The sequence below is a fragment of the Pan paniscus genome, chromosome 6 (assembly GCF_029289425.2).
Source record: "Pan paniscus chromosome 6, NHGRI_mPanPan1-v2.0_pri, whole genome shotgun sequence".
Lineage (NCBI taxonomy): Eukaryota > Metazoa > Chordata > Mammalia > Primates > Hominidae > Pan > Pan paniscus.
In genome coordinates this window covers 108,113,801-108,127,605 of record NC_073255.2, presented here as the reverse complement: position 1 = coordinate 108,127,605, position 13,805 = coordinate 108,113,801, and the positions used below count along the sequence as shown (strand labels likewise).

Sequence of the window (13,805 nt, the reverse complement as noted above, 5' to 3'; positions counted from 1 at the left end):
TGGGCACACACACATATATACACACTGGTTAATAGGCAAATATGAAAAATCCTGCAGTATTAATATAAACAACAATTAAAATATAGAGTTTATTAAGAATACTTCAGTTAGGCACTTTACAGTTTAAATTCTAAAAGCTCATCATTCTTTAGTTCGCTAAATTATTATGTTTAAGACTGCTTACTTTGAAGAATAGTCTGTTATATAAAAGTAATATTACATCAGTATAGTGATGTAATGTCTAACTTTACTGGAAAATATCAACCCTCCAGCAGGCAAAATATTTGCAATTACTCATCTAAATTTATAATGATAATTTGCATCTGTCTAGAACCTTCTATTTCTTTTCGGGTATGATTAAACTAGCTGTTGGGAAAGTACTCTCCCTTTTCTTCAAAAAGGAAAAATAAATTCAGATAAGCATTTTGGCCCTGCTTTGAATGAGATTTTTACAGGACCTTAAAAAAAAAACAAGCAAATAAGCAATGAAATGAAACAAAACTTAAGTGTACCACCAAAGGACATGAATCTGTCTACTATGCTGTAAACCATTTGGATACAACCAGTACAGATTTTGTGAAAATATAGGAAGGGTCTATGTTTCAGTTATATATTTTTAAAATATGCAACCTTATTATTTAGATATTATTGGAGAGGGTGAATGTTTAACTTATTAAAGAATACAATGGTGGTTTGAAATCCCTTTACAGACATCCATACATATTAGTATACTACTGGTATACTAACAAAATTCTTAAGGCTGGTTGCATGTTATAATCCATTACTCTAGTTACCTAGTTTGCCACTGCTTGTGTTTGTATGTGTGTGTATATATACACACATTTCTTTAAAATATTCAGATTGACATCCCCACTTGAGTTCAAATTAATAAGATTTTTCTGGACAAATCAAGATGACTCAAAACGTAAAATAATTTTTCATTCACTTGGCTAATAATAAATTGACTTTCAACATTAAATTTGATCTAAGCTCATCCTTCCCAACTTTCATTTTTTTTTTCTCTTTTAAGATAACTTTTTCATTCTTAACATAGTATACTGGAAGGCAGTGCTGTCAAAGTCTTCCAGTACAATCATATACTGACTGGTCTTTCACTTATTTAACCAGAGCAATCCTAAGCTGGCTTCCAGCATAATGTATCTAGATGCATAAATACAGCCTCAAAGGCACCCTTTTAATAAGGAACATATTTAAAATGCAGTTGTTCTTAACAAGGAAATCCTATCCTGCACAATCCTTCACCAAACAAAACCCCACATACCTGAATAAAACTGAATTCTCTCCAGTTTAAAGCATTGCTCACTGAAGGGATAGAAGTGACTGCCAGGAGGGAAAGTAAGCCAAGGCTCATTATGCCAAAGGAGATATACATTTCAATTCTCCAAACTTCTTCCTCATTCCAAGAGTTTTCAATATTTGCATGAACCTAACAAGAAAGCCAATGTGAATTTCCTTTATTTAGTAGAACATTAACTGATTCAGCACAGAGTTCACTCTTGGCATAAGAAGAACCTGGTCATATATGGACATATTTAAGTTGTACTAATTCAGTCTAACAAACCATTACAGAGAACCTGTTACTGGATGATACTGCTCCAGGTGTAAGGGAAAAGAGAATTAAACAAAAGGAGGACAAAACTTTCTCTTTCCTTGTATACGTGCTAGAATAGAGGGGCAAAGCTTTGCCATCATCATTACAGGGACTCTGGAGTCCAACACCATAAAATACCTAGTAGTTGGTTCTAGGGTGACACAAAAGAAGTTACTGACAGTTAAACTTAGTTTTGAAGTACTATTACAAGCTGGTTTAAACTTGGTTGAATATCTGGGATATAGTCTGGCCTTAGTTCAACTTGGATCCAGTCAGGGAATTTCTAAACTATGTCAGTATCTTCTTCCATCACATGAATAATATATCTGTTTTATCTTTCTTCTCATCTTCTCTTCCTAGAAAGCTGTGATTTCCCTAGCTATAAAGGCCAATGGAGCTCATTTATCCACTTGAACTGCCTCATTTAATATGATCCCCAACTATCCAATTGTGTCATTTATATGCAGTATTTTTTCCAAATGTCTTTTCCTTACATTGATAATGTGTATATAGTCAAGTCAGACAGTTAACTCTGAATTTGTGGTATTTTGTGTAGGGACTACCTTTAGAAGTTCTATTTACATTCAGAATATAATTAGAGTATAAATCAAGTATTGGACTCCTTCAGCTGAAGTTTTTGATTTAAGTAAGTATCTATTAATGGAAAACAGATTCTAACTTAACAACAGTTTAACTTTGTCCAATTCCAGTTAACAAAACATACTTGAAATTTAACAACATCGAAAAGCTGCTTCTTAGCTATTAGTTCCCTAAGGCAATCATACCATCATCTTGAAAGAGGCCACAGAGTTCTTACCATCTTCTTATTTGATATCTATACAATACAGAAAAACAGCACTACCCAGTGTACTCGGAGACTACAACCTGAATCTACCTGCTCTCCCAGTTCATTCATTCATCCACAAATGGGCTGTTTGAGTGTCCACAATGTCTAGGCTCAGATCTAGGCACTGGGTATGTATCAGTGAAAAAGATAGACAAAGATCCCTCTTCTCATGAACTTACTTTCTGTTGGGGGAAGGCAGACACTGGTAAATGTATTTTTAACATGGAAATCAAGTGTGTTAGAAGATGGTAAGTGTTATTAAAAAAAGAAAGGTAGAGCAGGGTAAGTCAGAAGGATTGGGAATACTGGTTGGGGCAGAGGCAGCGGCATTTAAGATGGTATCCAGCATAGGACTCGCTGAGAAGGTGAGATCTGGCCAAATGACTGGAAGGAGATAAGGGAGCCGACTGAGCAACAATAAAAGCCTTAGTATCCCATTAAGAGAAGTTGTTTTTTTTCAGAGAGTGAATGGTTTAAAGGTTATCAATCTACTAATTAGAAAAATATTATTTTAGGTTTTATTGTTGAAACAAGCTTAAGTACTAGATGCCACATACTTGGACTATGATGCCTTCGATCCTTACAAAATGCAGATGCTTTTACACATTTGTTTTGGTGCAATGTTCTTGGCTTTCATTGAGAAATGCTACACCAAACAGCTTCAGGGAAACCCCTTAAATTACATTTGTGGATTGGGAATTATGGAGGAAAACCATAGTCTACCTCATAATCAAACCCCTTCCATGAAGTGCTCCCTGAGATTATTTTTTTAGAGCTAAGTGCTAGAAAATCTTCACCCGTGGAACTATTATCTTTTCTGGTTTTTGATAACAAGAGCTTTGTAAATAATAGGGTCTCCCTTCTCATTGTATTGAAAATCTCAAAGCCAAAAGAGAAGCTGTGTAGACACTCTTAGCAGAGGTGTATTCGACTTTTTTCTCCTGATCTTGTCTTCCTGTTCTGTTTTGTATTTTTACTGGTTCTAATTTTATTGTATATATTTACTGAGAGTTGCCTCATCATTTTGTGGAGCACAGCCAATTATAAAACATTAAAATAATGAATTGTTGAATACTGAAAGCACTCATTGCGATTATAACATTGAAAAAGGGGGAGAACCCAACCCTCTATTTTCTGCTTTTATTCTGTATGGAAAAGGATGGTAGCAGCCTTTACTTAAATAATTTTGAATTAGCCACATAATTATTTTGCAAAAACATTGTTTAAAGAACAATTCTTTCCCCTCCCGCAGTATATCAAAATCAAATTTCCATTACAGGGCATGTAAAATTTTATGTTTTACAATTTATACTAATAAAAAGTATTTTACTAGCATCAGATAAATAACAAGCACATTCAGTACCTGCTGATAAGCCATGTTGAGAAACAAATATCTCTCTGACCTTCTCATCGGTAAGCAGAGGCTGTAGGCAACATGGACCACAGCGAAGAAAAAACTTAGTAATCCAAGCTGTTTTCTACACTGTAACCAGGTTTCCAACCAAGGTGGAAATCTCCTATACTTGGTGCCGTAATAAAGTTGATAAGCAGCTGCCAGAAGACCTGCGAGGTATACTAGAGAGAGCAAAGTAATGGCAACTATAGGTAAGGTTTTATTCACAATCTCTATAGGAATTTTGTAAAAGTCACTCTGTTGGTTTCTAGCATATGGATGAATCACATCTCTGACAAAGGAATAAAGGAAAAAAAATGTGGCCAAGCTTATAGCTACCACCACTGGCCCTCTCCAGAGAGTAAAGAGTCGTAGGGGTAAATTTTCAATCTCTCTGGCTGATGATAAGGATCCCAAGTCAATGGGAATGAAATTCAACTGGCGGGCAAGTTCAATAACCTGTTGTCGGGCTTGAATATTGTTGCTGCATATATAAACCTGTGGAAAAAACAAAAAGACTCAGCATTACCATTGTTGTTTATAAAAATGGTAGCAATCGCATGCTCCACTTACGGAGCATCACCTGTGATGACCTTGAGGAATAAATACTTGTTGAATTTTCAGCTATATTATAGTATCTAACAGATTTCAATAGTTTGAAAGCCTACAACAACAAGTATTTATTGAGCACCAAGTTCATTACTGGAGTGAGCTACTATTACTAATGGGTAGGCCACCTCATTCAGGGCTAGAAAAATATTGCTATAGAGTCTCCAAGTAATGTTTGGGGAAAACAAATTCCTAAATATATCCCTGAAGATGTTTGTATAAGGACTCTAAAATAGACCACATAGAAATATTTGCATGTTTCTATTTCCATAATGGTGACAATATAACACTCTTTGGATTATTAATCTTGGATAACATTAGCCAGATGAATGACAAATCCTATTTGAATGAATATTATATAATCATTTATGAACTTTTAAAATAGAGGTCCTTTTATAACACAAATAAGAAAAAAGTATTCTAAATTTATTACAGTTGTGACAATGGTGGAATAAACTTTTTTAAAAACCCATTTGGAAAAAATTTTGTATAAATTATAATACGGTATAATAAGTCTAAAAATAAACCAAACACTCAAAATAAAGGCACAAATGCTACATAATACAAATTTAGACTATTTCTGTAGCTCATTTTGAATTTAATCACTGTTCCACATTTTTTTCTGTTAAAAATTTAAAATTGGTATAAATATGGGCATATTATTAAATTCAGGTTTGTCTCACAGGTCCTGGTTCTAATTTGCTTATTCTATATCCACTGCTAAACTTTGGTGGATATGCAAAAGAGAAAAAAGGATTCAGAAATAGCCTGTAGAAGAGCATATGTTCTTTTACCAGTCATTAAAATAAAGACTGGAAAGTAAATGGTTATCATGACTCTGATATACAGCATACAATGATATAATACTGAAACTTATTTTCTAAGGAATCTAATCAACTGTCTTTATGGACAAAAACAATAAAAGTGTTTTATAATCATGCTTAATTGTAATGCATAAGCACATTTAAAAGATTTTTAAAACATATTTTATGTGTTTACTTATAAAAGCTCGTTCCACAATGGTGTTGACAGAGTGCCCCATCTGCTTTATTCTCAAGTTGAACTGGATGACGTTCACGTTATTTTCCCAGTTTTCCACATCATTTTGGGAATGGGAATGTGCCCTTACAAGGTCAGGACATTAATCTTCAGGTGCTCATAATTAATTTTCAAATGATAATCATTGGAAAGTGTCAGAGTTTGGTATTAAAATGTTTGATATTTGCTTAGTTGTTTAACTACAAAATACCAGATACATAAGAATAAAAATGTAAAATACATACCTGCCGGCTGGCATCCTTAGGTCCTAACTGAAGTGCCCAAGCTGAGATAACATTAAATCCTTTGACAATCAAAGAATCTGGGAATAATGAAGCCAAATATTCAGCATTGGATTCTGGGTACTGGTTTATCCTCATGTTATTGCTCACATCAATCAGGATTTTACCCACAAGCAGATGTCTCAGGTCCCACAGGGAGGTATAATGTTCTCTGTGTATAGCAACAAATATTATATTTGTTTTTGTGAGAGCATCTTCATGATGAGTGACATCTACCACATGAGGAAAAAATTCAGAAGCAAACTTAGGATTTCTACTTCCTATGACCACATGATAGCCACATCTAATAAGTCGAATGGTCAAGGATTTGGCAAAATCTCCACTTCCAATCACACCTACAGTGACCTTCCTTGCATCTTTGATACCGTTTATGCCATTAGGTAAAAAAGTTTCACTAAGGCTCTTAGGGCTTCCCATCATAGAGATTGATTCCATGATACGGACACTTCCAAGATCACCAAGAATATCCTAGGGGAGAGAAAATAAAATGGTCATGAGTTACCTATTACTGAACATTAAAACACTTCTAGACATTGTAATCTCCTGTCTTTCTAGAGGTAAAATATTTCACCACACTTTAACATACAGCACAGTAAGACACAATTTGTAAGCTAAAAAAGGATCACTATTCTGGTTTCTCTTCATAAATCTTTTGGCTTTTAAAAAAGCATCTCAGTAGGAAAATTAACTGTCACAAAGGTGAGGTGCTAAAGTGGGGCTTCTCAAATTTTAATGTGCACACAGATCACTTCAGAATCTCGTTAAAATGTAGATTCTGATTGAGTAGTTCTGGAGGGAGGCTCAACATTCTGCATTTCTAATGAAAGCAATACCAATGCTGGTCTGAGGACCCCTCTTTGAGCAGCAAGGCACTAGTGATGCAGGACAGGAAAGCCCCCAAATGGGGGCTTAGCCCAGGAGACTACTTGGCTTTGCATGGGAAAGAATTCAAGGGCGAGCTGGTGGTGTTAAACAGCAACCTTTATTGAAGCAACAGTTTACAGCAACAGCAGAGGTACTGCTCCTTGCAGAGCAGGCCTACCCCGTAGGCAGTGTGCCTAGAGTAGCAGCTCAGTGGCAGCTCTGCAGTCATATTTAAACCTACTTGATTTATATGCAAATTAAGGGGTGATTTATGCAGAAATTTCTAGGATGAGGGTGGTAATTTCTGGGTTGTTGGGCTGTTGCCATGGAAAGGGGTGGTAACTTCTAGGTGTTGCCATGGCAATAGTGAACTGACATGGCACACTGATGGGCATGTCTTATGGGGAGGTGCTTCTGCCCTGACCTCAGTTTGGTCCAGTGTCTGAACCTTGCCTCTGGATTCAAGTTCTGCCTCCTACCTCACTAGAGCACATGAAAAAAGGGACTGAGGTTTTCACTCGGAACTTTTTTGAAAAACACACTTGTAACAAGTATGATTACCCAGCTTTTGAGCAGATCAGAGGCAGCAAATCACAAATGCTGCTGGAGGCAGAGAGGACTGTGATACTAAGTGATGGCTCACAAGACAAGAGAAGAAAGAAAAACCATTTTTTAAAAAGCCATTTAAACCAAAACTGTCTAAAGTCATTTGGGGTAGAGGTTATAAAGTTCCCTATATACTTCAGTAGCTAGTGATTTTATCATTAAATGAGAGCTAGACAAATTAGCTAACAATGAATCCTGGCACTTAAATAATATCTTAATAAAAATAGGCATCAAAATATAACAAAAGAGTAAATACCATGGACTTCTATCATTCACCCTATATCTTACAATGTATCATTGAGAAAGATAGCTTACCTATGGAAAAAGGATTAGTAACATGTTTATGATCTTAAATTATATAATATGTATGAAATCTTTTTCTTCCCCTTTGTAAAGAACATGGCTGTGCTTTGGTCAAGGACAGGCAGAGGTAAACATCCAGAGTGAGTGAGTTCAGAGCGCAAGCATATAACTTCACTTGTTACTTGTTATCATAGCCATGTAGACATAACAGAAGCTCACCACCATCGCTATAACATAGGGAAAACTCATCACTTGGCTCTAAGCCACTATTGTCTGTAAAAGGTATAATTGCCCTGCTGACACTGTAGAGGCACTCTTGTGCTCAGAGACAGAGAGTCAGAGCTGTCTGTCTTTGCAGACAGATGGGGGAGCCAGGACCCAGCTTGGCTTGCCCATGCCCAGAGAGAGAAATAGTTAAGCTGCTGACCCTGAAGGCAAGGGAGCTGTGTGTGTGGGAGCCACAAGACTAAGCAGCTGAGACAGGATGGACAGTGTGAGAAAGTTGTTGATCAGAGCTGCTGTTGAATAAAATCATCTTTCACCTGCCTACAGCCCTTCGAGTATTCTTTCTGCTCATCCACCCACGCCCTTTGGACCGCAGCATGACACCCTTTCATTTGTTGGCTGCATAAACTATGACACAGTTATTCTTCCTGGAAAAATCTCTCAAATTATTTTTTAGTTGAGAGACTAGCATCTGAAATGTTCATATTTGGAATAATTTGCTCAAGAATACAAATCAGGTTGCCATGAATTAGTGTCGAAATTGGGTCTGAAAGAAAAATACTCTTCCATTCTACCCTCATTGCACAATTTCTTCTATGCTCATAGCAGATGTGGACCATTTCAGAGGATTTAATGGACTTTACAGGCACAGGTGGAATGTTTCAAAAAAAAGTTGGGGTTTTTACTAAATGAAATTTGAAATGACTACAGCCAGGAAAATTCAACTTTTTACCCTAGAAATGAGTCACATCCAGTAACTCCAAATACATCAGTATGTTAAACTTTAGAAAGACAATAATTATAGTAATATTACTTAATGCTTATATAGGACATAATGTATTTCAGCTCTCTTGTGGTTTTTATGTATTAACTGATTGAATCCCCACAACCACCCTAAGAGACAGGTGCTAATACTGTCATACCCACTTTGCAGATGAGGAAACTGAGACCTGCAGAAGATAATTAATTTATCCAAGGACATAAAGACAGAAAATAAAGAAGCCAGGTAGTTGTCCAGCTAAGACATGTGTTATTTAGGTGCATGTAAGGAGTTTAGGAAAGGGTGTTTTTGGGGGGTTATAAGTATCAAGGTGTAACAACTACAGTTGTACTCAAAGTAGTATATTATTCCTTTTTCTTTGGTCATTTCATTGCTCCTCAGAGTTACCTAGGAGCAACTGATCCTGGGAAAGAAGAACGTTTACTATTTTTAAATCAATTACATGTTTCATTTCACACCTTTCAAGATAGACCACTCCCTTGGTGTGGTCCATGCACCCAGAAAGGCAGGCAGGAGTCAGAGGTACCAGGGTAGGAAAAAAACCTGTCAATATCCATTTGGAGATGTCACTAGCTATGCTGGGAATCAGGAGTGGTTAAAAAAACTGGAAGTAATGAAATCCATGCTCACTTCATTCGAAAGTTAATGGTAATCATGTGCATTATCTAAGGGTGAAAAAGGTTGCTAGATTCACACAAGGGAATCCAAGTTTCCTATATCCCAGCCTGGAGTTCTTCCGAGTATATACTGCAGCATCTCCCAAAATATAAGAATTGCAAAATCTTTAAATCTAACACTCATGATGATCAAGACTTTTTCAAACAGAAACAAAAACAAAACAACATTAATTATCTGCTTATTTTACAAAGCAAGTTCAAATCCCTTCTGTAAATCAGAATGTGAACAGGTAAAAATTTTATTTTGCTGGGAGTTCCTTTATAGGTGACTAGTCATTCTTCTCTTGCTGTTTTTAGAATTCACTCTTTGTCTTTTACTTTTGACAATATGACTATAATGTGCTGTGGGGAAGACCTTCTTGTATTGTATCTGTTTGGAGATCTCTAAGTTACCTGTATCTGGGTGTCTACATCTCTCACTAGACTTGGGAAGTTTTCATTGTTGAATAACTTTGAATGCAAATGGATTAAACTTTCCACTGAAAAGATATAGACTAATAATAGATAAAAAATCATGACCCAAGTATATGCTGGGTACAAGAAACCCATCTAACATATAAAAACACATATAAGACTGAAAGCAAAGGGATGGAGAAAGATAGTCCATGCAAATGGAAACCAAAAGTCACTATACTTATATCAAATAAAACAGAGTTTGAGTCAAAAACAGTATAAAGAGACAATGAAGGTCATTATATAATGATAATAGATAAATTCTAGCAAGAGGATATAACAATTCTAAACATATATACACCCAACAACAGACCACTCAGATATATTAATATAAATAAAGTGTTATGAGATCTAAAAGGAGAAACAGACGCCAATACAACAACATTTGGGGACTTCAACACCGCCTGCCAGCATCTGACAGATAATCTAGACAGAAAATTAACAAAGAAACATTGAATTTAAACTATACATTAGACCAAATGGACCTAACAAACATTCACAGAACATTTTATACAACAGTTACAGAATACAAATTCTCATCAGCACATAGACATTCTCTAGGAATGACCATGTTAGAACACAAAATAAGATTCAACAAATTTTTTAAAAATCGAAGTCATATCAAGTATTTCCTCAGACCACAATGGAATAAAACTAGAAGTCAACAACATGAGGAACTTTTGAAACTGTAAAAATAAATGATTAAACAACATGCTCCTAAATGACTACGGTGGCAAAGAATAAATTAAGGAAGAAATCAAAAAATTTCCCTCAACAAATAAAAACACAACACACTGAAACCCATGAGATACAGCAAAAGCAGTGCTAAGATGGAAGCTTATATCAACAAGCACCTATACCAAAAAATCATTACGATTTCAAATAAACAACTTAATGATGTACCTCAAGTAACTAGAAAAGCAAAAACAAGCCAAACCCCAAATTGGTAAAAGGAAAGTAATAATAAAGATCAGAGCAGAACTAGACAAATTGGGACTTAAAAAACAATACAAAGGATGGATGAAACAAAAAGTTTTGTTTTTTGAAAAGATAAAATTGATAAAGCACTTGCTAGACTAACCAAGAAAAAAGAGGAAATACTCCAATAAAAAATCAGAAATGGAAAAGGAAACATTACAATTGATACCACAGAAATACATAAGATCATGAGAAGCTATTATGAACAACTATACACCAACAAACTGGAAAACCTAGAGGAAATGGATAAACTGCTACACATATACAAGCTACCAAGATTGAAATGGGAAGAAACGGAAAACCTGGACAGACCAGTAACAAAAAAAGTTGAGGCAGTAATTTAAAAACTCCCAATAAAGAAAAGTCCAGGGCCAGATGGCTTCACTGCCGAATTCTACCAAACTTTCAAAACAGACCTAACACCAATTCTCTTCAAACTCTTCCAAAACATTAAACAGGAGGGAATTCTGCCTAACTCATTCTATGAGATCAGCATTATCTTCATACCAAAAGCAAACAAGGCTCAACAAAAAAGAAAACTACATACTAATATTCCTGATGAGCACAGATACAAAAATTCTCAACAAAATACTAGCAAACCAAGGGCCAGACATGATGGCTTATGCCTGTAATCCCAGCACTTTGGGAGGCCAATGCAGGAGGATGGATTGAAGCCAGGAGTTTAAGCCCAGCCTGGGCAACATAATGAGACCCTCGTCTCTACAAAAAATTTAAACAATAGCTAGGTGTGGTGGTACACACCTGAAGTCCTAGTCCTCGGGAGCTGAGGCAGAAGAATCACCTGAGCCCAGAAGTTGAAGGCTGCAGTGATTTATGATTGCATAACCGCACTCCCTCCTGGGCAACAGAGCAAGACCCTGTCTCCTAAAAATTGTGTGTGTGCGCGCGTGTGTGTCTGTAGAAGCAAACCAAATCTAACAACTCATAAAAAACACACACAAACATCATGATCAAAGGGGATTTATTCCAGGAATGCATCCCAGGGATACAAGGATGGTTCAACATATGCAAATCAACAACTGTGATACATCACCTGAAGAGAATGAAGGACAATAACCATATGATCATCTCAATAGATGCAGAAAAAACATTTGAGAAAATTTAGCATCCCCTCATGATAAAACTTGCAACAAACTAGGGATAGAAAAAATATGCTTCGACATAATAAGGGCTTATATGAGCTATATAATAATAATATAGCTATCATTATTTTGAAATGGGGAAAAGCTCAAAGCCTTTCCTCTATGAACAGAAACGAGACAAGGATGCCACTTTCACCACTTCTATTCAACATCATATTGGAAGTCCTAGCCAGAGCAACCAGGAAAGAGAAAGAATAAAAGGTACCCAAACTGGAAAAGAGGACGGTCAAATTATCCCTCTTTGCTGATGATATGATCTTAGATCTAGATAAACCTAAAGATTTCACACAAAAACTCTTAGATCTGATAAATAAATTCAATAAAGTTGCAGGATACAAAATCGACATACAAAAATCAGTACCATTTCTATACACCAACAATGAACTTGCTGAAAAAGACACCAAGAAGGCAATCCCATTTACAATAGCTATAAAAAAACAAAAACAAACAAAAAAAAACTAGGAATATATTTAACCAAGGAGGTGAAAGTTTGCTACAAGGAAAACTACAAAGCACTGTAGAAAAAAATTAAAGATGACATAAACGAATGGAAAAACATTCCATGCTTATGGATTGGAAGAATTAATATTAAAATGACCATACTGCCCAAAGCAATATACAGATTCAATGCAATCCCTATCAAAATACCAATGTGATTTTTCATAGAATTAGAAAAGACAATCCTAAAATTCATATAGAACCAAAAAATATCCTGAATAGCTACAGCAATCCTAAGCAAAAAGAACAAAGCTGAAGGCATCACACTACCTGACTTCAAAATGTATTACAAGGCAATAGTAACTGAAAAAACATGGTACCGGTATAAAAACAAATGCACAGATCAATGAATGCAACAGATTAGATAATCCACAAAAAAAATCCACACATTTACAGCCAACTGATTGTCAACAAAGGCACCAAGAACATACACTGAGGAAAGGATATCCTCTTCAAATATATGGTACTTAGACAATTGGATATCTGTACGCAGAAGAATAAAACTGGACCCCTGTCCCTCACCATATACAAAAATCAACGCAAGGTCAACTAAAGACTTAAACATAAGACCCAAAACCCCTCATTTCAAGAAGAAAACATTGGGGAAATATTTGAAGACATTGGTCTAGGCAAAGATTTTATGGCTAGGACCTCAAAAGCACAGCAACAACAACAAAAAAATAGACAAATGGGACTATATTAAACTAAAATACCTCCGTGCAGCAAAGGAAACAATCAACAGAATGAAGAGACCACCTATTGAATAGAAGAAAATATTTGCAAACTATTAATCTGATAAGGGACTAATATTCAGAATATACAAGGAACTCAAACAACTCACAATAAAAAACACATAATCCCATAAAAATGGGTAAAGGTCATGAATAGACATTTTTCCAAAGAAGACAAACAAATGGTTAATAGGTATATGAAAAAATGCTAAGCATCACTAATCACCAGAGAAATGCATATCAAAACCACAATGAGATTTCAACTTATCCCAATTAGAACTGCTATTATTAAAAGAGAAAAATGACAGATGCTGACAACGATTCAGAGAAAAGGGAATCCTTATATGTTATTGGTGGAAATGTAAATTAGTACAGCCACTGTGGACAACAGTATAGGGGTTGTTTCTCAAAAGACTAAAAATGGAACTACCATACAATCCAGTAATCTCAGTACCGGGTATTATCTACAGGAAAAGAAATTAGTATATCAAAGAGATACCCGTCCTCACGTGTTTTTTTTTTTTTTTGCGCACTATTCACACTAGCAAGGATATGGAATCAATCTACATGTCCATCAACAAATGGATAAAGAAAATGTGGTATGTATACACAATGAAATATTATTCAGCCTTAAAAAATGAAATCGTGTCATTTGCAGCAACATGGATAGGAGTGGAGGCCATTATGTTAAGTGAAATAACCCAGGCACAGAAAGGCAAATACCA

General features: G+C 35.6%; 1 protein-coding gene across 5 annotated transcripts in view; it reads right to left on the bottom strand.

Annotated features, from left to right (window-relative positions):
- STEAP2 (STEAP2 metalloreductase) overlaps positions 1-13,805 on the bottom strand; it is a 31,651-nt gene that overhangs the window by 12,069 nt on the left and 5,777 nt on the right. For 4 of the 5 annotated variants that reach the window (XM_063606291.1, XM_008962055.5, XM_034964395.3 and 1 more), the window contains 3 exons: positions 5,745-6,269; positions 3,823-4,350; positions 1,283-1,447 (listed from right to left, as the gene is read on the bottom strand). In XM_063606291.1, the coding sequence (XP_063462361.1) occupies positions 1,283-1,447; positions 3,823-4,350; positions 5,745-6,236 (1,185 nt within the window). In that variant the 5' untranslated portion in view covers positions 6,237-6,269. The remainder of the gene's footprint in view (positions 1-1,282; positions 1,448-3,822; positions 4,351-5,744; positions 6,270-13,805) is intronic. The other variant, XM_063606292.1, reaches the window with a different exon arrangement.